The sequence below is a fragment of the Argiope bruennichi genome, chromosome 2, assembly GCF_947563725.1.
Source record: "Argiope bruennichi chromosome 2, qqArgBrue1.1, whole genome shotgun sequence".
NCBI classification, from domain to species: Eukaryota; Metazoa; Arthropoda; class Arachnida; order Araneae; family Araneidae; genus Argiope; species Argiope bruennichi.
The window spans coordinates 112,773,879-112,796,248 of NC_079152.1; the positions used below are offsets into that span (position 1 = coordinate 112,773,879).

A 22,370-nucleotide genomic window follows, 5' to 3' on the forward strand; every position below is an offset into this window, starting at 1 on the left:
AACTTTCAAGCTTGAACTAAAGTGGAAGTAATTACACTTCAATTAATGCAAAATATTTTTTGTTCAAACTAATCAATACGAGTACAGCAAACAGAATTGTTCGGCATTGATGTCAAATGTGCAATATAGAGTAATTTTCAGAATTTACGCAATAGCTCTAATTTCTCTGATTCACCATAAAATTCAATTTTTAATTTTACTTTCAAAATGATTTAAATAACGTAAGTAATAATATTTTGTTTTGTTCTGATCAAGAAATGCATTTTAAAAAATGAAGTCTCAATTTTATACAGCCTAATGGTTTTAAGGAAGCATATTCTTAGAAATATTCTTGACACTCCAACTTTCAAATAAAAAACTAAAAAAAAACAACTTCTACGATAAAATCTGACTGAATTATGAAGTTTTGAATATTACAATTTTAGAACAAACCACATTTTCATAATCTTAGGCGAAACAGACATGGGGAAACTCTAGGCACTGATCGGCATGTCTTCTTTGAGATGCCAGTCTCAATATTGCGCGTTTTTATAAGAAAATATTATTCAGATTTTCCTAATTTAGTCGCAACAGATTGGACTTTACTTTTATTTAAAACTATTCACCGTTGGCGACCAATTGGTTCGTTCGGAATATTGGTTAGATTAAATTTTTTTGATTCGTCTATGATTCCGTCATATAATCAGAAATTAAAGCAGTAATATTTTAATTGTTTATTATTTTTTCTCCGTTTATTGTATATATGATCCTTTCTATTGGAGATCAGTCCCATGATAGCTATTTGAAAGAATCAGCCCTAGCTATTTGAAAACTATTGGATCACGATTTCGATGGATACCCTGCATTATAAAAATACACTGGAAATGTATGTGCTTAAAGCAAAAAAGCTATGAAAAATTAAGATAAAAGCTGCGATATTATTTAGATTCTTTGGACTAAGAGGTGAATGAAATTGGTAGCGTAAATTTTAACACTGCCGATTTTTCTTGCTTTCCGAGGTTTAAAAAAATATAACTTTTTTATCGGATTCAGCAAAAATTAGAATACAATTAGATTTTTAAAAACTTTTTAATTTATCATTTTTAAAACAGATTAGGTGAAGAATTAAAGCATTATTTATCAGTCCTTGTCATTAAAATGATAATTTATTTGAAAAAAGCAGTGTTTTTGGAAAGAATTTAAACATAGTTTCCCTTATTAATAATAAATGATTCCTTATCTATTAATATAAACTTCCTCTGTGTAACTATGCACTCTGGATAAAAGATTTCACTTATAGAGAATGTAATATATTTTTCATTTTGCATTCAAGATAGCATAGCTGAGAATTGTATTAAATGGTTTCAGATTTGCCATTTCTTCCTCTGGGTGATCTTTTAAAGATAATAAAATTAATAATTCATGTCTGAGTTTTAGAGAAAAGCGATACAAAGATGCAAATACATTTGCGCTATCATCATTCATTTTTGAATTAAACCAAGAATAGCTTAACACCATAAACGTTACATGAAAATTTGGATTGGAGGAAATAGAGGTAACTGAAAATAATGTCTAAAAGCTAGATTACAATTTGACTTAGTAGGTTTGTTTTTACCATAGGATTCTTTTGCTTATAGGATATTAAAAAAATTGCTCCCGTCAAGCTGGATGGCAATGGTAGATTCCTTTACATCTGTGTTACTATCTGTCGACATAAATAATCGATATTAGAAACAGTCATGGGCTGAAAATCATTTATCAGCCCATAATTTGGAATTATCAACAAACCTTAAATGCTAAAGTTGTTCGCCTTAATGAGGCGCTATATATATATATATATATATATATATATATATATATATATATATATATATATATATATATATATATATATATATATATATATATATATATGTGTGTGTGTGTGTGTGTGTGTGTGTAATGATATTTTAAACTCTTAATTTAATCCAAATTAATTTCCAAAATTTTACCTTAATTTAGCCCTTCCTAACTTCATTCTAAAATATTCTCTTATTTCGTGATCCCACTTTCGGTTTAATTAATCCCTTTTTAAAAATAATGCTCCATCAGTACTACGTATCAAATGAAAGTGATACTTTTGCCCTTGTCTAAGATCACTCTAGCGGCGCGTGGCCGGAAATTCTATGTTATATAAGGCAAGTCATCATCTGTTCGTCCCTCCCCCCCCCTTTTCTTACTTCTGTGTGTGCCGCGCTGCGTTTTCTTGTATATATATATATATAATGTTCCGATATGTAAATTTACAATGCTATTTATCAAGAAAATCACTTCTGGGAATAATTGCTTACTACCATGAGATAAAAAAGAATTTTCTTGAAAATTTTCTTTACCCTGCATTTTCGATATGCCTTGATAGAATAATATTAATTCAATTTTAGGCACGTTATATACCTTGTTTTGAAATTTGAAGCTTCATTCTTGTAATATTATTCGTTCTATATAATTATTAAACAAATCAGACATTATATTTAGAAACAGAAATTAGGATATATAATTGGTAATTATTTTTTTAAATTAATTAATATATATATTTTTTTATTATAAACCTGAGATTTCGTTGAAGTATTTTAACAAACTGCGAGGTAAAATTATCTAGAATTGTACACATTTTTCTAGACACAACATTTGTATATTTATCCAAAAAATAATTCTATTCCTTATTCCATGCCAAGTCTTCATAAATTTCATAAAATCAGTTAAAAATTTAGAAAATGAATTAAGTAAAACAATTATTTTAACAAAGAAACTAATTAAATTAAACTCCATAAAGGTTATTATTGTAAATTTCTATCAAAACAAATTGATGAGCTAATAATAATTAAGTTAACAAAGGAGTATCTTTTTGATTTCCCAACATTTTCCAGAACTTTTAAAAAAATCAGTTTGTTTCTAATGGATTGCGTGCTGAATTTGGACGCAAATCTTATTTTGTCCCAACATTTTGATTCTTCTTCCTAGAAACATCTTTTAATGTTCAAAAACGTCATCAATGATCATTAGGATTATAACAGATCGTATATTTACTTCTGTATGAGTACATATATAGGATTTATGGCTTCCTATTTCGGAAGCTGGACGGCCGAGTGATCTTACAATAGAAATTTCCTGCAAAAAATATAAAATGAAAAACGTGTTTTAACCGCAACACGCGACTACCAGATTTCATGAGGTGTTATTTTAGACGATGCTTAATATATACCACCAGAACTCCTCTGGCGTGAAGAAATATCGTGTCAAAGTGAATTATTTCGGTAGATAGCATTCTTCTAAAAATAATCCATCTTTATAAAGCTACAACAACTTACTTCGATAATATTTCACACGTGGATCATAACTGGAGAGGACCTGGAGATAGAATGCCGTTAACTTGGATCTTGAGAGATATTAATGTGTGTAGGGTAAGTTGTTCTTCAAATTTTGGCGCATAAACAGATCTTTAGTATATTTTTTATTGGTTTATTTATGTTTCCTATGCTTAGATGGTTTCTGAAATATAGAAGAGTCACTCTTTTATAAAATTAAAAAAAACACAATATAAAAGTATTTAATATAAATAATACTGTCTAATGCACACTCAAAATAAATTTAATCAGCTGCTTCCAAATCTATTCAAAAGTATAAGATTTTGCATTGCATTTTCCATAATCTTCATGTTAAAGAGTATATGAAATTTTAAGGAAATTTTATTACCAAACCCTTAAAGCAAAAGATATATATATATTTCTAACTATAATTATAAAGCAGAAGAGTATTTAAAAACTAACAAAATTGGGAAATGAAAAACTTATCATGCTATTTAAACTTGTAATTTTAAATTGATTTATGAATAATCATCAAATTATGATGATCTAGCTAATTTTTACTTTCTTCTTTGTGTTCAACTAAATCATATACGTTTATCAAGTTTTTGCAACACTTTTCAAGTTTTTGCATTAAATTTGAAAGACGAAAGACTATGAACATTGTGTTTTCTTTGAAAACTAAATTTCTGTTCATCACTAAACAGTAAAAAGACGATTGATAAGAGAAGAAACTTAATAATGCAGTTATTTATTTAGAAATAACTTTTACTATATAAAGTAGTTAAAAGTATATCCAATCACTATTATAGATAGAAAATCACCAACTTATATAATATATTTTTCCATTTCTCATATCCTTGCATAAATAAAATTAATATTAGTTAAATATTTATTCTATTATTTAGGCTTCATTATTATCAATCTGTTTTCATATTATTTATAAGGAGACCGTGTTAGATATAACATTTACTAAAAAATGTTTTATTTCCTTATTTAATTTAAAATAACGAATCTGTTTTCTAGAATAATCAATTTTGTTCCCTTAAATATTCATTTAAAAATAAAAATAAAAATTTATTTAAAAATAATAAATAAATGGAAATACTTAGTGTCCCGAAAATTCAAACAAAAAGTATTTATTTCTAAAAATGAAGAATTTTTACTTCTTGTTTTATCTAAATTATAATGTATATTTGATAAAAAAAACTGTAATTAAAAAAACATAATTTGTCAGAATTATACGCATTACAACTTCAATTATGCAATTTAATCTTCAAATGTCCAATTAGGCCTAAAAGTCATATTTTACGATTTAATAAAATTTGAAATTTACCAAATAATCATTCATTTAGAAGTTAATAAATTTTACTTAGATTATTAAATTTCGTCAAAGCATACACCAATTACCTAATAACTTCTAATCAAATTTGAAAAATACAATGTTTAAACATCTGTGAGCTGAGTAGCTGGATTGAAATATCGATTGATTCACCTTATGGATTAAAAACGAAAGACTTTTCAGTATGGCATGACCGTAATTTAAAATTTCTAAAGTTTCGTCAAAACTCCTCAGGGAATTAAAGTCTTTTCTAAAGATCCAGCGGATTTTTATCTTTATTTCTAAGATTTTTAAATACTTTTATTCAGAAATATTTGTTATTTTGCTTCATATGCATCAAATAGTGCATTTAAAGATATTAATCTAATAAAGGAATTTTATTGATGATCATGTGAAAATGTCAAATGCGATTTAGTGTTGGTGTTGCTAAGCATTTTTAGAATATATCTGCAAATTAAAAAAGTTAAAAATACTTGTAAGAATAAATTCAGATACTTCATTTTTATTTTCTTATAAATAAATTAACTTTAATATAAACATAAACGATAATTTTGTTGAATTAAATCGTGAGAAACTTTTGGGAAAGAAAAAGACTTGAAATATTTTTAAACGTATATGCCTTAAAAATATTGATTAAAATTTTTAAAACGGTATTTCTGCTATAATTATTTATAAATAACAACTGCAAAGATAATTTTAGTCTTTCATGTAAATAGACGAATAATCGTAAATAAAAATAATTGCAATTTAATTATAGGTGCTTCAGCTTCAAAACATTCGCTACAATTGTTAGAATAATACTAAAAAATTGTCCTTCCTTTTTGGAGTTTAAAATCAATTTCAAAAATATTTTAATTTGTAGAAAATGTATTAAAAATTTAACTTGCATCAAAAATATAAGTCTGTCTCATTTAATTGGAATTTTAGAAAGCAAATAATGTTGCTGCAATTATTAATTTATTATATTTGATTTATTAAATGATGAAACTAAGAAACACACACTTTCTTTTAAGAGAAAATTCATAGCAATAATTCTTCAATAGTAAAGAATAAAATTTAATCAAATCTCTATCATTTTTATCTGGGGGAATGATCAAATTTGTTCTAAATATATTAATCTATGCGGATTAATGTATTCTTTTACAGATTTTGGGAAATAAAATTTTCGTATATGATTTTATTTTTCCCATCAAATATGAATATATTTATTTAATTTACTGATACATAAAAACATGAAATATATTTAAATTTTTAAGCATTTTCGTTTTTGTTTTTTAAAAGTCACATCGACATATTGATTATCTGCTTTAAGTTGAGTAATGGGTACTAAATCTGATTTCATTGTTCATCAAATTTTGATCTTGTGCAACACATTAAACTTGTGTACATTAAATTCAACAATTCAACGAAAAAAAATCGCCTTGAACTGATGTTTTGTGGTGGTATGGAGAAGGAGATACCAGCTTAAGTGTCTTCCTTTTCATCTGATCAGAGAAAGTAGCTCTTGTACTGATTCAAAGTGCAACATTAATCTAACTGAACCAGACTAAAACCAAATTTCCCTGTTTCTGAGAAAAAAAATATCGCATGCCGTAAAAATAAATGTCTGACAACGGATATAAAAATGTAACAAAAGAATCAAACCAATTTTTCCTGTTTCATATACAACAAAATGTAACAATTGCAAACTCCTCTCCTCCAAAGGCAAAAATATTTAGCAACTAGCATTCCCAGAATAGCATTTTCTGATCTTGGTGAAACTATAAAATGTACAAATTTAAAGAAGCATTCTTTCAAAGACATCTGAAAGTTTGCAACTATTATGATTAAAATACACCGCGTAAGCATTTATTCACGAGTTTTATCTACTTTCACGAAAACAATTTTATTCTTTAAATTTATATACGAATTATCTGCTACATCTGAGAGATTAAAAAAAACGACAGGAGTTGACAAGTTTCACTACATGATTTTTGAAATAAGGGCTGTTTTCAATTGACTCATTACTTTTTTGAATTGGATTCCTTCCCGTTTTTTTAAGAATCGTTTACAAATTTATTGTTTGCATTTGAAAGTGTAAACATTTTCTTTGTCGTTTTCCTTTAAATCTCTCTCTGGTTTCATCATATTAATTGTTTCTAGGGTCCATCTCTTCCTAAAATAATTTCTTTGATTAAGGGAACAATGGAATCTATTAAGTTGAGCTTAAATTATTAACTAAAAATTACAAAATTTTGTATCCATATACATTAGGACTATATCAAATGCTTTTGAAAATCTTTTATCTAATAAGGAGATACGGAAGCAAGTTGGAGAGTGGGCATGGTAAAGAAAGATGTATTTTCCCTTCATATCAGTCAAACTTCGCCATCTTATGTGTACTACTAGCTCACCGAATTGTTGCAGTCTAAAATTGTGCCATTGCCACCAATTTCTTTTTTTGCTGTGTTCCTGAATTTCATCTAATATTGATTCCTTGTTGATTGACAAAGAAAATATTTGGTTACCTTTTGCTAAGCATGACTACCTTCATATACTACCTTAAGCAATATAGTTTTCACAATTATTATTTGTTTATTTCTTATTCATGTTAGTCTATCAAAAGAAATGAAAGAATTTTAAACATTTCTAATAGTGACAATAGAGGAAAGATGTCCTGACTAAGTTCATGATATCATCCTCTTGCTCCAGGCTCTTTTGTCGTTAAATTTGGTTGTTATTTACATTTTTTAAATTCATTTTGTGTGATTTCTTTAATCAACATGAATTACTACTAGCTCACCGACTGTTCACAAACTGTTTCATGCTATACTGTAAGGCCCAGAGATTTGTATTATTTTAATATTCTAATCACGGGTAGATACGTTAGTTCTAAAGGAAGCATATATATTACTATAAGAATATTTAATACAGCAAAGGCAAGATTCTCAGGATGCAAAAAAAAAAAAAAAAAGTAGTTGTTACAAAAAAATAAATAAAAAGGCTGAGAATTTTTTTCAAAAAAAAATTAAGAAGACTGACTTTTATGACATTAACTGAAACTTCAAAAAAATTTTTACTGCAGATTCTACATTTTGTGAGAACTCTTTTTCCCTATCATCTGAAATCTAGGAAAAAATTATACAAACTTGGTGCCATAGAGAACGTCTAAACTTAGAAGAAAAGAAAATTTTAATTGTAAAAAACATCTATTTTGAGTTTCATTAAATTACAATGAATTCGTATTTTAAGCACTGCTATCTGCTATCCTTTTATCACATTCTGGTAAAGAATACGTTATAAACAGTGTTTTATTAATTAGTGTATTGTCTTATATCATTTAAGATAAAATGTATTTAACTAAAAAAGTTAAAATTTAATTGCATTTTAATTTTATAAAAATTTTCATATTGCCTCGATACTGGAGCAACATGTCACTTCTGCATTTTCTTTTTAAAATATAAAAACGATATTAATTAAATTAAAATTAAAAAAATACCCAACTATAATTGAAGAAGAGGCCTAAAAAAATTAAAATTCTAAAATTATATACAGAGAAAATCATTTCCTCTGAAAAATTAAATTTATTAAAAACAATCAATTGCTAATATCATCATCTTGTCTCGATCTCTCCTTTATTTTTTAGAATAAAATTCAACAAAATTTTTAAAAATCGCTATTGCGTTAAGGGTTTTAATTGTTCTCTTCGTTTCATTATTTGGAAAATATATTTTGAATAAAATTAGAGATTATTCGGAAATTCTTAAATTAATTTTCAGGAATATCTCCATGCGTGTGTGCTGCTTTTGGGTTAAAATTTAAATCCAGCATGGGTAATCATATTTATTTTGGCATATTTAGCATGAGATTGATATGGTTTTCTAAAAAAATTATTGAATTAATCGATTTAGAAAACAAAATTAAAAGAAAAAAATCTTTTTTTTTTTCAGATAAAATAATTTTTAAACATACTTACTGCTCTGATTTTATTAACTATCTAATTTATTTTACAACACATATTTTAATGCTATTCTATTCACATAAAAGAATATAGTTTGAAATAAAAAACTGAAATAATTATTCTATTAATTTACACTTCAAAGTATCTCAGCTCTTTATTGAATTTTGTTATTCATAGTAGTAAGAAATGCAATCCAAAATGATAACAATGCAGTATCTATAAAATTACTATACAATAATTTAAATAGTCCTATATATCTTGTCTCAAAATTTAAAAGTATTTGATTCATTCAAATAGAATACTAAAATCTTTTTCAATTTTAAACATAATCTGATTGAAATACAAACAACAAGTACAGAAGTATATATTTTTTTGAAAAATTAAACATTTAGAAAATGGAATGGCAGACAAGAATAACAGATTAAAAATTCTAAAAAAAAATCATTACATATAAAATAGGGAAGAGCTTATTAAACAAAGCATAAATACTTACTAATTGCACAAATTTAATTTGATGCTAGATATCCTACGGCTAAAAATTAAAAAAAAAGTTTTAAAAATAATTTTCGATTTCTACAGCTTTTCTGAAAGGATGTGAAATAAATTATATTTGCTTATAAAAAAAATCTGTGAGAATTTCAGTTGCCAGATTTTCTTTCAAATGTGTTATCTGATTCTGGTATCACTTAAACAGATTACAAAGTTATTTTTTTAGTTTGATAATTAATTACAGCTTATCATTTCTGACATTGTAGTCAAAATCTGGAATATTTCATTGGATAAAAAATACAGAAAAGCAAATGATTTCTTTTTGATTAAATAAAGTCAACAAACATTTGTCAAAAAAATCTTTTTGAGGAATAAATTTTAGTTTATGAGCAGTATCTCATTTCCCCCCTCTTTTTTGCTGCATCTAATTCAATTGTTTTAAATTAAATCTCAATATTTTTCTTCATTTAGCTTTTGATGGTTTAGAAAAGAAAAGAAAAGTTTTTAATTTTAGCCTTTTCTTTAAAAAAAATATTACTTTTACTATTAGTTATTACTAAAAATTAGTACTTATATATAAATTTTCCTTTAAAATAAAACGTATGCTTTAATGCTGATATTAGAAAAATGCTTTTTAAAAATAAATATAGAACTCTAAAACCCAAATAGCAATAAAACTGATACGAAATTTAATTAAAAGTCATATATATTAGTATATACTTGTTATAAATGTTCTTTTCTTGAAATTTTTAATGTTATTGTTTCAAATATCTTTTTAGTTTACTAAAAACTATTTTAATTTTATTACGAAATTGCTTTTAGTAAAGAGTTTGAATTAAAATTTTTCTCAATTAAGGCTTAAATAGAAGTAAAATTAAGACATAATTTATCACAATTGATTAGCTGAATATTACTTAACAATTTTAAGCAAAGCAATTTCTGAAACCTTTGGGATTATTTTGAATTAAATATAATTTCAAGATTTTTCTTAAAGATTTGGTTTCCTAGACTAGCGCAACTTGAGTGAAAAATTAACTAAGAAGCATTGCTTCTGTCTTATATCTAGGATTTATCAACACCATTTTGAAACCGATTGTGAACTTAATTGTGTTATCAATGGTGACATTTTTAAATGTTTTCTTTTTTTCATATTCTTTGTTAGTTATTTCAAACTGACAGAATTTTTATTATTGATTCAATTTTAAGCCCCCAGTTTGTTTCATTTTACAAATAAATCCTTTTTAATCAATTCCTATTTTATCAAAGGTATTATTTTCTGGAAATAACAGAAATTACAGGATATTTATTTCACTAAACCATATTGAACAGTTATTTATGACTTAAAAATGATGTTTACAAATAGAGCGCATCTGTACCTAGTAGGAAACAGGAATATGAAGTTTAAATACACGCAGAGTAGCATGCAACTGCGTGCATTTAAGTGTAGTAGTCACGCAAAATGGTATTTCTGTCTACCCAGCTATTGAACGCCACAGTTTTTTCAAGAAATTTAAAAAAGTTTCTTGAAGTTATGTTTTGAGCGAAATTTTAAGAATAGGTTAATTTTCTAATACGAAAGATCTTGATTGTTTTTGGAGCAACAAAGCAAACAATTCTTAGTAAATAGTTATGGGTTCCTGCATAATTGAAAAGTTATGGGTTATTTTCATCCAAGATATATATTCGGAAGTAAGCTCCGATTTTTTAAACCCATCAAACATATTTTTATTTGACTTAATAAACCTAAATAATTATAGTAATTAAATTACTAAACTTAAAGCTAATAAAATTTTAGTAATTAAACTATTAAACTTAAAGCTAATAAAATTATAGTAATTAAACTATTAAACTTAAAGCTAATAAAATTATAGCAATTAAACTATTAAACTTAAAGCTAATAACATTATAGCAATTAAACTATTAAACTTAAAGCTAATAAAATTATAGCAATTAAACTATTAAACTTAAAGCTAATAAAATTATAGCAATTAAACTATTAAACTTAAAGCTAATAAAATTATAGCAATTAAACTATTAAACTTAAAGCTAATAAAATTATAGCAATTAAACTATTAAACTTAAAGCTAATAAAATTATAGTAATTAAACTATTAAACTTAAAGCTAATAAAATTATAGCAATTAAACTATTAAACTTAAAGCTAATAAAATTATAGCAATTAAACTATTAAACTTAAAGCTAATAACATTATAGCAAATAAACTATTAAACTTAAAGCTAATAAAATTATAGCAATTAAACTATTAAACTTAAAGCTAATAAAATTATAGCAATTAAACTATTAAACTTAAAGCTAATAAAATTATAGCAATTAAACTATTCAACTTAAAGCTAATAAAATTATAGCAATTAAACTATTAAACTTAAAGCTAATAACATTATAGCAATTAAACTATTAAACTTAAAGCTAATAAAATTATAGGAATTAAACTATTAAACTTAAAGCTAATAAAATTATAGCAATTAAACTATTAAACTTAAAGCTAATAACATTATAGCAATTAAACTATTAAACTTAAAGCTAATAACATTATAGCAATTAAACTATTAAACTTAAAGCTAATAACATTATAGCAATTAAACTATTAAACTTAAAGCTAATAAAATTATAGGAATTAAACTATTAAACTTAAAGCTAATAAAATTATAGTAATTAAACTATTAAACTTAAAGCTAATAAAATTATAGCAATTAAACTATTAAACTTAAAGCTAATAACATTATAGCAATTAAACTATTAAACTTAAAGCTAATAAAATTATAGCAATTAAACTATTAAACTTAAAGCTAATAAAATTATAGCAATTAAACTATTAAACTTAAAGCTAATAAAATTATAGCAATTAAACTATTAAACTTAAAGCTAATAAAATTATAGCAATTAAACTATTAAACTTAAAGCTAATAAAATTATAGGAATTAAACTATTAAACTTAAAGCTAATAAAATTATAGCAATTAAACTATTAAACTTAAAGCTAATAAAATTATAGCAATTAAACTATTAAACTTAAAGCTAATAACATTATAGCAAATAAACTATTAAACTTAAAGCTAATAAAATTATAGCAATTAAACTATTAAACTTAAAGCTAATAAAATTATAGTAATTAAACTATTAAACTTAAAGCTAATAAAATTATAGCAATTAAACTATTCAACTTAAAGCTAATAAAATTATAGCAATTAAACTATTAAACTTAAAGCTAATAACATTATAGCAATTAAACTATTAAACTTAAAGCTAATAAAATTATAGGAATTAAACTATTAAACTTAAAGCTAATAAAATTATAGCAATTAAACTATTAAACTTAAAGCTAATAACATTATAGCAATTAAACTATTAAACTTAAAGCTAATAACATTATAGCAATTAAACTATTAAACTTAAAGCTAATAACATTATAGCAATTAAACTATTAAACTTAAAGCTAATAAAATTATAGGAATTAAACTATTAAACTTAAAGCTAATAAAATTATAGCAATTAAACTATTAAACTTAAAGCTAATAAAATTATAGCAATTAAACTATTAAACTTAAAGCTAATAACATTATAGCAATTAAACTATTAAACTTAAAGCTAATAAAATTATAGCAATTAAACTATTAAACTTAAAGCTAATAAAATTATAGTAATTAAATTATTAAACTTATAGTTATAGTATTAAACTTAATTATGTGATTGACATTATACTATCTTATTTGTTACAATAATTTAAATTGTTATGGCACTTTGAATTGCACAAGAGTCCCTTCTTTTACAACTGCATTTAGTAATGAAACATTTCGTTTTGCAATGACAGAGTGTATAAGCCTTGCCCTCCACTTCTCGAATTAGCTGCAGCGGCTTCTATCAGCTACATTTCTTGAAAAGAAATCTCATCTCTCTCTCTCTCTCTCTCTCTCTCTCTCTCTCTCTCTCTCTCTCTCTCTCTATATATATATATATATATATATATATATATATATATATATACAGAGAGAGAGAGAGAGAGATGCAAATATATATATATTTGCATTTATGTGCAAAAAATATGTGGATATTGTTTTCCCACAGGTTCATGTGTTTGTTCTGTAACTTTATAACTTTTTCTTAGATCTCTTTTAAAATTTGAAATAGATGTAAAGTTTTGATTTATAAATAATAGGCGAAATCTCATCAATTAAGTTTTATTTTTTATCGAGATTGCACGAGTTATCGTACTCGTGCAATCTCGTCAAGCAGACTTAATTAAGAAAACGTACAAACAAAAAGATACCAAAAAAAAAAAAAATTAGTTTTTTTTTAAAAATCGCAAGGTCAAATTTTGAACGATTGTAGTATTTTTTCTCTGTAAGATTGCAGTGAAACGTCAGAGATAAAAGAATAGTTTATATTTTCGATCAGGATTTCTCTCTTATTTTCTTAAAAAAAAAAAAAAAAAAAAAAAACTAGTTTACTATTACAAGTACTGGTATTTTTCACAAATTGACTTTTTCTAGAAAATTTCTGAGCACGAGTTACATAGCGTATTCATAAGAATAAAAGTAAATTATGATTTTGTTTATTTCTGCGTATGCTGCCATTTATCACCCACGAAAATATATGAAATTCGTTTTCCCATCGAAATGTTTTAATAATGGTAAGATATTTTCAAAATTATGGCTAAAATTTTATTTAATTATATAATAACTGTATCTTATTATTTATTAATTATCTTTATTCACATTTTGATTCATTTAATTAAAGCATGCAAATTTATTCTAAAATATATTCGATGTGCTTTTTTCTCGAGTATTACGTATATCTCCATATGAAGAAATTTCCTAAAATCCGTGACCAAAATCATACACAGTCGTTAAAGTGTTTCGAATAACATGACTCGAAACCTTCTTACAATTCTCTGAATAGCTTTTTGATGATTTTTTAGTGCCCGTATTAGTTTTGAAGCAGTGGTGTTTTCCGGTGATATCATCAAGTATATTAAAATCAAAATAGTTATATATTTAATAATATTAGCCTGACAGTTAAATTCTGTTCTTTTTAGAAATTATCGTAATTTACAACGTGACAAATCGATCAGACATTCATATGTTCAATATTTTGAAACAAAACTCTCAGACAAAGGAATGCAATAATTAAAACTTCGCAAAAATGTTTCATTTAATATGAATGAAGACAAATTTTAAGACATTTAATGTGAATGAAGGGATTAAAGAAAAATATCTGTGCCTATCATTTTTGTCTCGGTCGGCGGAGCAACTGAATGTCGCTTTTATAAGAAAACGTATCTTTCGACGAAGAATTTTATCAGAAATTTTGTACTGGTGAAGAATTTTGGAATAATCCTCCCTTGCGTAATTTCTTTCATCAGTTCGTTTTCCTTTTGAGTAATTCAGTTAGAATATTTAGTCAGAAATAATTGCAAAATTTTTATTATTATTATTTTTTTTCAATTTATGAAAATCTGAATTGTTACAATTCCATAAAAACCACAGATCCTATTTTTATTTATCCTTTTTTGTTTTGATTTTTCAGATTCAGGAAATAAAATGTATCATTTTTGCAGATATTTCTGTGCTGTTCGAAGCTATACAGAATTTTCATATCAAGCAAAAAATTAAAATTTACTAAACTAAATAAAGACGATTTTTTTCTTTGCAATAAGGTAAATTGCATTATTTACATTCCTGTGAAGAATATGTGGGTAATTATTTTTCATATATTGTATTAAGGTAGTTCTTTTTGTTATATTTACTTTATGAGCATCATCTTTCAAATTCAAAGCATATTTATATCTAAAAGTCATTTTTATTTGCAAACGATAGACATAAACGAAGTAATAGAATAATAAACGAAGTAAAAAAAATAAATGAATAAATAAATAAAACGAAGTAATAAAATTTAAAACGATAGAAGAAATTCAGCAGTTGAGTTTTCATTCTCTTCATGCTGAAGCCTAATTATTTGATATGTCTTATCAAATGACTCTAATATATTAAAAGTATAAAAAGTACAATATTTCCTATACTCAATATTTTTATGAAACCAAGCACTTCAAATCACCCCAATAAAAAAAATGGAAATATATCTTTTTGCCTTTAGGTATGATAATTCAAAAACGAATAGAAGTTATTAATTCTTAAATAATAAAATTTTGATGAATAAAAATTATGTTTTGTATCAAAATTGTATTTGTAAAATCGATTAACTGGTTAACCATCTCGCAACCGGTTTATTTATGAGTATTCGTAAATAAGTCCGATAAGCAGATAAAAGGTCTGAATTGTAGTACAGAATATTTTACTCCTAAATTATTGATCTGCATTTAATTTTGATTGAAAATCATCCATTAGATCAATAGAAATTGACCCAAAATTATACTCAGTTATTTTTAAGATAATATCAGATGCTAACAGTAATAGTAATAATTAAATAATTATACTGATTACATATTTTTATAAATCCATTATAAAGAGCAATAGAAAGAAATACTTTTGTCAAAACACAGAAGGAATTTTAAAAATTTAACTTTTGCCTAATAATTCTTTTATATGATTTTGCGTTGCCACAGATACAGAAATGTTTTTATTTCGCGTCAAATATTGAGAGATATCTCTCAGTCATAGATACTCACTCAATAGTCGTATCAGTCTGCGGGAGGCTATCTAAATCTTTTGAAATTTCTTTATGTGTAATAAGATTTTAGGATATATTATAGACTCAGTCCTAACAGCTCCTTTACGTGCAACAAAGGTTAAATCGAAACAACGATTGGAGAATGTTATACTTGGTCTTAAAATGGACTACTATACAGATACTGCCCAAAGGACCGAATGGTGTCAAATAATTTAATTATTATAAAAACAAGCAAAACATTAAGCTTCCGTCTTTATTATGATCAAAGCATTTATTCATATGACTTGTTTACAAGAAGTTATAACAATTTATAATCAGTGCATTTGTTTTGAATAACCTTGAAATTTGAAATTAAACACCAAACTCACCATATCGCTTAAATATAGAAAATTTTTACAGTATGAAATATTGTCACAAAAGTTATAATTAGAAGCAAATATTTTAATATCCAATTCTGATAATTTAAAATATGCCATCCGTCACATAAACATATACAGAAATTAAAAAAATATTCTTTAAACTATTGCTCTCTGTTATTCAAATCTTTAGTTTAATTTTCTCAAGATTAACACTTTTCCTTCCTTTTTTCGCGTATATTTCCGTTTTCCTATCAAATATTTCTAAAATTCAATCTCCCTTCTGTCTTTTCAACTCTCAAACGACAGATTATTTCCATCTAATTTTTTCCCCCGACATAGCTTTGAGAATAAAACTGAAGTATAAAAGCAAAGTCTATAATAATTTTTTTCCGTAAAAATTATGTTTAAAAGGATATTTTTTTAATTCTATCTTTTTATGATATCCTTTGAAGTCTTAAACGTGCAAAATAAATTTTTTATTAGAATTCTTTCAGTGCGGCTTTTTCTACTCTCAGTGCTGATATTTTTCTAAAATTAATATTGATTTTGTATTTCATCAGAGTAAAAATATTTATTTTATGTAAAAAAAAGTTGACAATTTACAAAGTGCTAACGACTCATTTGCATGTTGAAATCTTCACTTTAAGTTTTCTTGTTTCATTTTTTAGGACAGCAGTTTTAATCGCAGAACTTATTAAAATTTTTCTTTTAATAATTCGTAAAGTTTTTACATTTTTTCGCTATCTATTTCTCTGAATATAATTTTTCATAAAGAAAAAAAAAATCAATTTAAAAAATCTCTTTTAGCACTACAAAGTTTTAATCTTATTAGAATTCAATAAAAAATAAGTTGATTCTTAATGACATGGAAGAACGGTTCAATGAATTAACATTGAAATTTTAATGTCAAAAGATTTTTTTATCTAAAAATAATACTTAACAAAAAACGATATTAAATGATTCAATTCAATCGGAAGACTAAGTAGATTATTTGTAAAAGGAAATAAAGTGTAAAACTGAATTCCTTTATGAAGAATAAAAATTCTTTATAAATAATTTGGTTTAGATCAAGTATTATAATAAATAAACACAATGAAAAATGTTTTTATGAGCCGTCTTTAATATATTAAAATTCCGATAATTTTGAATTAAATAAATTGGAACTATAAAATAGAATTATAAAATTTAAATAAAAGTCCACAGCGATACTAGAAGTAAATTATGATTTTAATCAAATTTTTTATGTATCTTCATTTTTAATAAACTTTTTAAATCTTTGGTTTTTTAATGTCCATTGTTGACTAATTTCTTTATAATTTTATTTCTAACGCCTCCTGAATTTTGAGAAAAGAATTATTTTCTAATTTTTTTTATGTCTTGATAGAAATCTTCACTTATTCTAAAAAAATCATTTTTCTTATTTTCTTTTTCTCTTTACTATCTTTTTACAATTTGTCGTTATTATTGTTTGAATTATAACAATAAATGAATCACGAAGAATCAGAATCAAAATCAGAATTATGAAATAAACTTTAGCCGATGCGTGTGCCTTTTTATATGGAATCTAAATTTAATGAAATTTAACCTATACTAATAAAATACTAAGAGGCTGTATTTCTATTAGATATCAATAATTATGCAAAACTACAAAATTCTAGCATAACAGGAAGCGGCTGAAACATAGATTAAAAAATTCTGACTTTGCAGAAGTGAAAAGCATTCCTTGAAATAAAAGCACAGAAATATAATATGAGAATGGCTTAATATGTTATTTATAAGATGTTTCAAATGTTAAAGTTTTTTCCAACATAAAGCTTAATACCGGCTTCGAAGTTCAATGACTGCTGGTTCAAGCCCCTATATTGCGAAAAATTCTCAAAGTATGTGTCTGTGAACACTTCAATCTTGCCTCTGCTGGTCGATTATCTTCATGGTGATTTTTAGAATGTATGGTGCTGACTCAGAATTATCTTCGTTATTCAATTATAGCTTAGAATTTCTGGGAACTATGCTTTCACGGAATCAAAAAGGAATTTTATTGAAAGCAGTTCCTTGTTTTGAATACATGTTGAATTTTTTTCTAACTTTAGATGGATATGAACTTTGAATGAAATATGCAGGAATGTATTTTACGTGAAATTGTTATTAGTGCCACAAAATACTTATTACACGTGGTACTAATTAATTACTAATGTCACGTTATAGCAGAAACGCATAATTGTTTACCAGTGATTATACAAATAATGAATATGAATCACACGCAATATTAAAAGAATTCATCGATCTTTCAAGGGAAATATTTTATTACAACCAAAATCGAAGGTTTCAAGTATTATATAAAATTTCATTTATTTTTCTGTTTGTTTGGAATAAATAAAATGTTAGTTACTTACCCACATACCATACAAAATAAAACTTCAATTGATATTTTGGGTGGCATTTGATTTCATACCGAATTAATATGTATATGTTACGGCGAAAGCCTGAAATCGTCCAGTTCGTGAATTGACCGGCCAATTCGCGTTTTGGCCAACTTTGTTGTAAACTTACAGGCCAATGCCCGATCTTTTCTTGATTTCGGGCTTTGGCCGGCCAATTCGCGAAGTGGCTTGGGTCGATCGGCCAAAGTTGGAAGGAAGAAAGCAAGAGCAGATTGTTTTACACACTGTTAACAATGAAGTATTTAAAAATGAATACTTCTGTGTACTGTTTTTTTTTCAAGTACAATTGTTTCAGAAGCGAGTTCGAATATAAGTGACACCTCTGAGTTAAAAATAAACTTTTAATTTATAAAAATATGATCCCGTGTTATTCTGTTCCCATAATAGAAATTATTCAGTGAACGTAGTATATGCTGTAACAACGTGATAGCGTGAAGAAGATTAGATTTGCGCCCTTCAAAATGACGAATTATATCTTGAGCAAATGCGTTGCGTATCGTGTATGAATACAAAGGCAAATTGAGTACTCAATTTGTCAACTACCTTTAAGGGTGATCCTTAGTCTTTTTCTGCTCCATAGACTTAATGTTAAAGATCCCAGATCACATTGTCTGCCGAAATATCGCTTCAAAAAATATGATATTTTTTGCAAAGGCATATAGCAAATATAAGGGCCAATTAAAACAAATGTGGAGTAAAAATAGTTTTTTTAAAATATTATTTACAAACATTTCTTTGTTGGCGTCATCTGTCGAATTTCACATGTCCTTATTTATATTTTACGCATAAATGTTATTATATTTATTTTAATTTACTCTTAATATTGCTTTTTTCCCTTCTAAAAAAGTTCGTATTTTATGAATCAATATTTTGGAAGAGAATGTAATCTGGAAAATTTAGTATAAGGTCTATGGAGCAGAAAAAGATTGACGACCACACTTAAAATATTTCTTGGAATACACAGCTCTTGTGCGAGTTAGCCTAGTTGGCAGCTCATTGGGCTACAGATCGAACGGTCTTTGTTCGAATTCCTCTGGGACAAACCATGTCAGTGGAGATTTATTTTTTCAAATTTAGGTTTGCATAATTTTTGAAGATATGAAAGAACCCATACTCATATTCGAATCCCTACGTATTCAAAAAGTGAGTACATGCATTTCTTAAATTTAAGTCTATTGTACTTGGAGCTATTATAACAACATGAAGTCCTCAAGAATGATTACATTTTACTTATTTTTAAGTATTCTGTTTTAATAGTGAATTTTACTAATTTCAAATGATGAAAACAATTACGATAGTGTTAACGATCATTCATACAATCATACAATACGATAATTCATTACAACAAGTTGAACTTCCATGGCATTTCGAATTACGTAACCGTTGATTCCTCCTACATTTACAGATATTTGTTCCGCACTTGGTATTGCAATTACATCTACCATTATCACATCGGGCTTTGGCTAAAGATTCCCAGCCACTTCTCGAAATGGCCAGCCAAAGCAGAATATTCAATATTAATTGCAAGTACTTCGGACTGGCCAAACCTCTTGGCAAAAACGCGAATTGGCCAGCATATTCGCTAACTGGCCGAACTTCGGGCTTTGGCCGTAACATATACATTATTTAACTTTTGTCAAACATGATCTCTAAAGAGTCAGAGAGTTATCGATGAAGCATTGTCATCGGTAACTCTCTGACACATGTATGATAGACAAAATGGGATCGCATATATAAATTTAAAAGAACAAAAGATTTTCCATAAATCACTTTTCATTAGACTATGCAACATTAGTAAGGAGTAAAATGTTAAAAGAATTTCACATTTATACTTTGAAATCTTCGATTTTTATTGAATAAACCTTGTCTATGAAGTATTTTATTTCTTGATTAAAAATACGAGCCATTTCATATTTCTGACGGTTTGGCAGAACATGGGAGATGTTGAAGACCACGGGGGAGGTACACATTGCTTAAGTATGTGAAAATGTAGATTCCTCCCTTGACATCTGAATTTTCAGATAAGTTCAAATAAAAAGTTCAACATCATATCTAAATGAAGGACGGCGCATTAACATTAATAACTTCGCTTTCAATAAGCATCTTATTTTATGAAAAGAATCGTTCCAGTAGTTTCAGAACCATTTGTTGGTTTAAATTGAAAAGAGTACTGTTAAAAAATTTAATTTTATGACAACGAAGCGGAAAAATTAGATATAAACCTTTAGTCCAAATTATCATAATATGAAAATATTTTAGGCATGAATATTTTGTATTGATTCCCTTAGTATTTGAAGCCTGTGAGTAAAGGTTTTTACATCATGTGATTAACAGAAGGAATGCTAGCCAAATCAGTGGGACCGATCTCTCTAATACTTTCTAACTAAGATATTATCCCCTTCTCATCACATAAAATTGCGGACGCTGAACAAGACCACTTGAAATTTTATAGTGAACGTTGACTTCAGCATAAGACCTTAGATTTTTATTTTCACAATCTCACGCATGACAATTACCTGCTTCACAAAATAATTAAAAAAATATGGTTCTAATTATGCATTAATTGGAAGTCACTAGCATGCAATAGTTACAAAAGAGACTGCTAAGACTGATTTTTTTGGCTTTCTCTTTCGAGATTAATTTGTGATATTTGGTTAATATGCAAGCGCTAGAAAACCAAATAAGTATTTTGAAACATTTTTCAAACTGATTGAAATTAAATTTTGATGTAGATCTACGACAATTGTAACTACACTATAAAATACCAAATTTCATTTATCTAAAACATCGCGTTTTTGAATAATAAAGTTTTGCATGCTTACAAAAGAACAGAAAGACAAACGACCAACTTCTTCACGGTTTTGATTCAAAATTTGATGAGTATATATAATTTATATCTTAAATCTGCATGTCGATTTTTATTTATTTAATTCATTCCTTATTTAGTTACCGTATTTATAAATAATTGGACAAGTGGACAGACATACTTTCTTGGAAAGGATGCCATTAAAAATTTAGTAAAAATCTGCAGATTTGGTGTCACGTAATAAAATTTATCCATCTAACTCAAAGCATTTTTTAGTAATCGAGTTTACAGATAGACAGACGTAATTCCAAAAATCAGTCTTTTTGGATTAAGAGAGGACTAAAACATGGCGATCGTCAAAAAGAAAAGAAAAAAAAAATCGAGTTCGAATGTTTTGATGATTGCAATACTTTTTTTTTTTTGTCTTCCACATATACAAGGAAATGAAAGAATTATCATTTTTACAAAAGCACCCAATGTTTTGGAAAATTTTAGGTATAAAATTTAGAAAATTACTTAGATATAAAATGGTTAAAAAATCCATATTTATTTTTGCTTCATCGCACAAGAGATATTAAATATTCATTAACTTATTATTTTGTCGCATGTAATTATACGAAGAAAAAGCATCATTATGTTTGAATAAAATATGCATGATGTTTGTTAAATATTTCAAAATTTTTGTAATTGTAGATAAAAGTATCTGAAAATACTATCAGGGATATCAATACTATGACTTTGATCTTATTATGTACTGAAGTAAATTAGATATCAATGAAAAGTCATTTTTTAAAATTTCATACAATGTAAAAATGTTTTGGTAATATGAGTTGAAGTTATTGAGGAAAAACGTTAAATTTCCGACTTATTTTTACTCGATTAATATGCGAACTCCTAAATCTAGTCGGTATTAGTTTTCTCCCATGTACACGTTAGAAACTTCATTGTGATATGTTCAAATGTAGTGAAAATACGTTCTGTAGTTCTGCAACTCTAGCTCGCAGAGTTGAACATGACCATATTTATTACA

At 26.0% G+C, this 22,370-nt stretch overlaps 1 protein-coding gene across 2 annotated transcripts in view; it reads left to right on the top strand.

The window, feature by feature from the left end:
- LOC129961943 (general transcriptional corepressor trfA-like) overlaps positions 1-22,370 on the top strand; it is a 37,264-nt gene that overhangs the window by 11,661 nt on the left and 3,233 nt on the right. Inside the window, exon 1 of one of the 2 annotated variants that reach the window (XM_056075587.1) lies at positions 3,311-3,419. The exons of the other annotated variant lie outside the window; for it this stretch is intronic. Coding sequence (XP_055931562.1) covers positions 3,378-3,419 — 42 coding nt within the window. The 5' untranslated portion in view covers positions 3,311-3,377. Of the gene's footprint in view, positions 1-3,310; positions 3,420-22,370 lie in introns of those variants that run through there. 2 annotated transcript variants of the gene reach the window in all.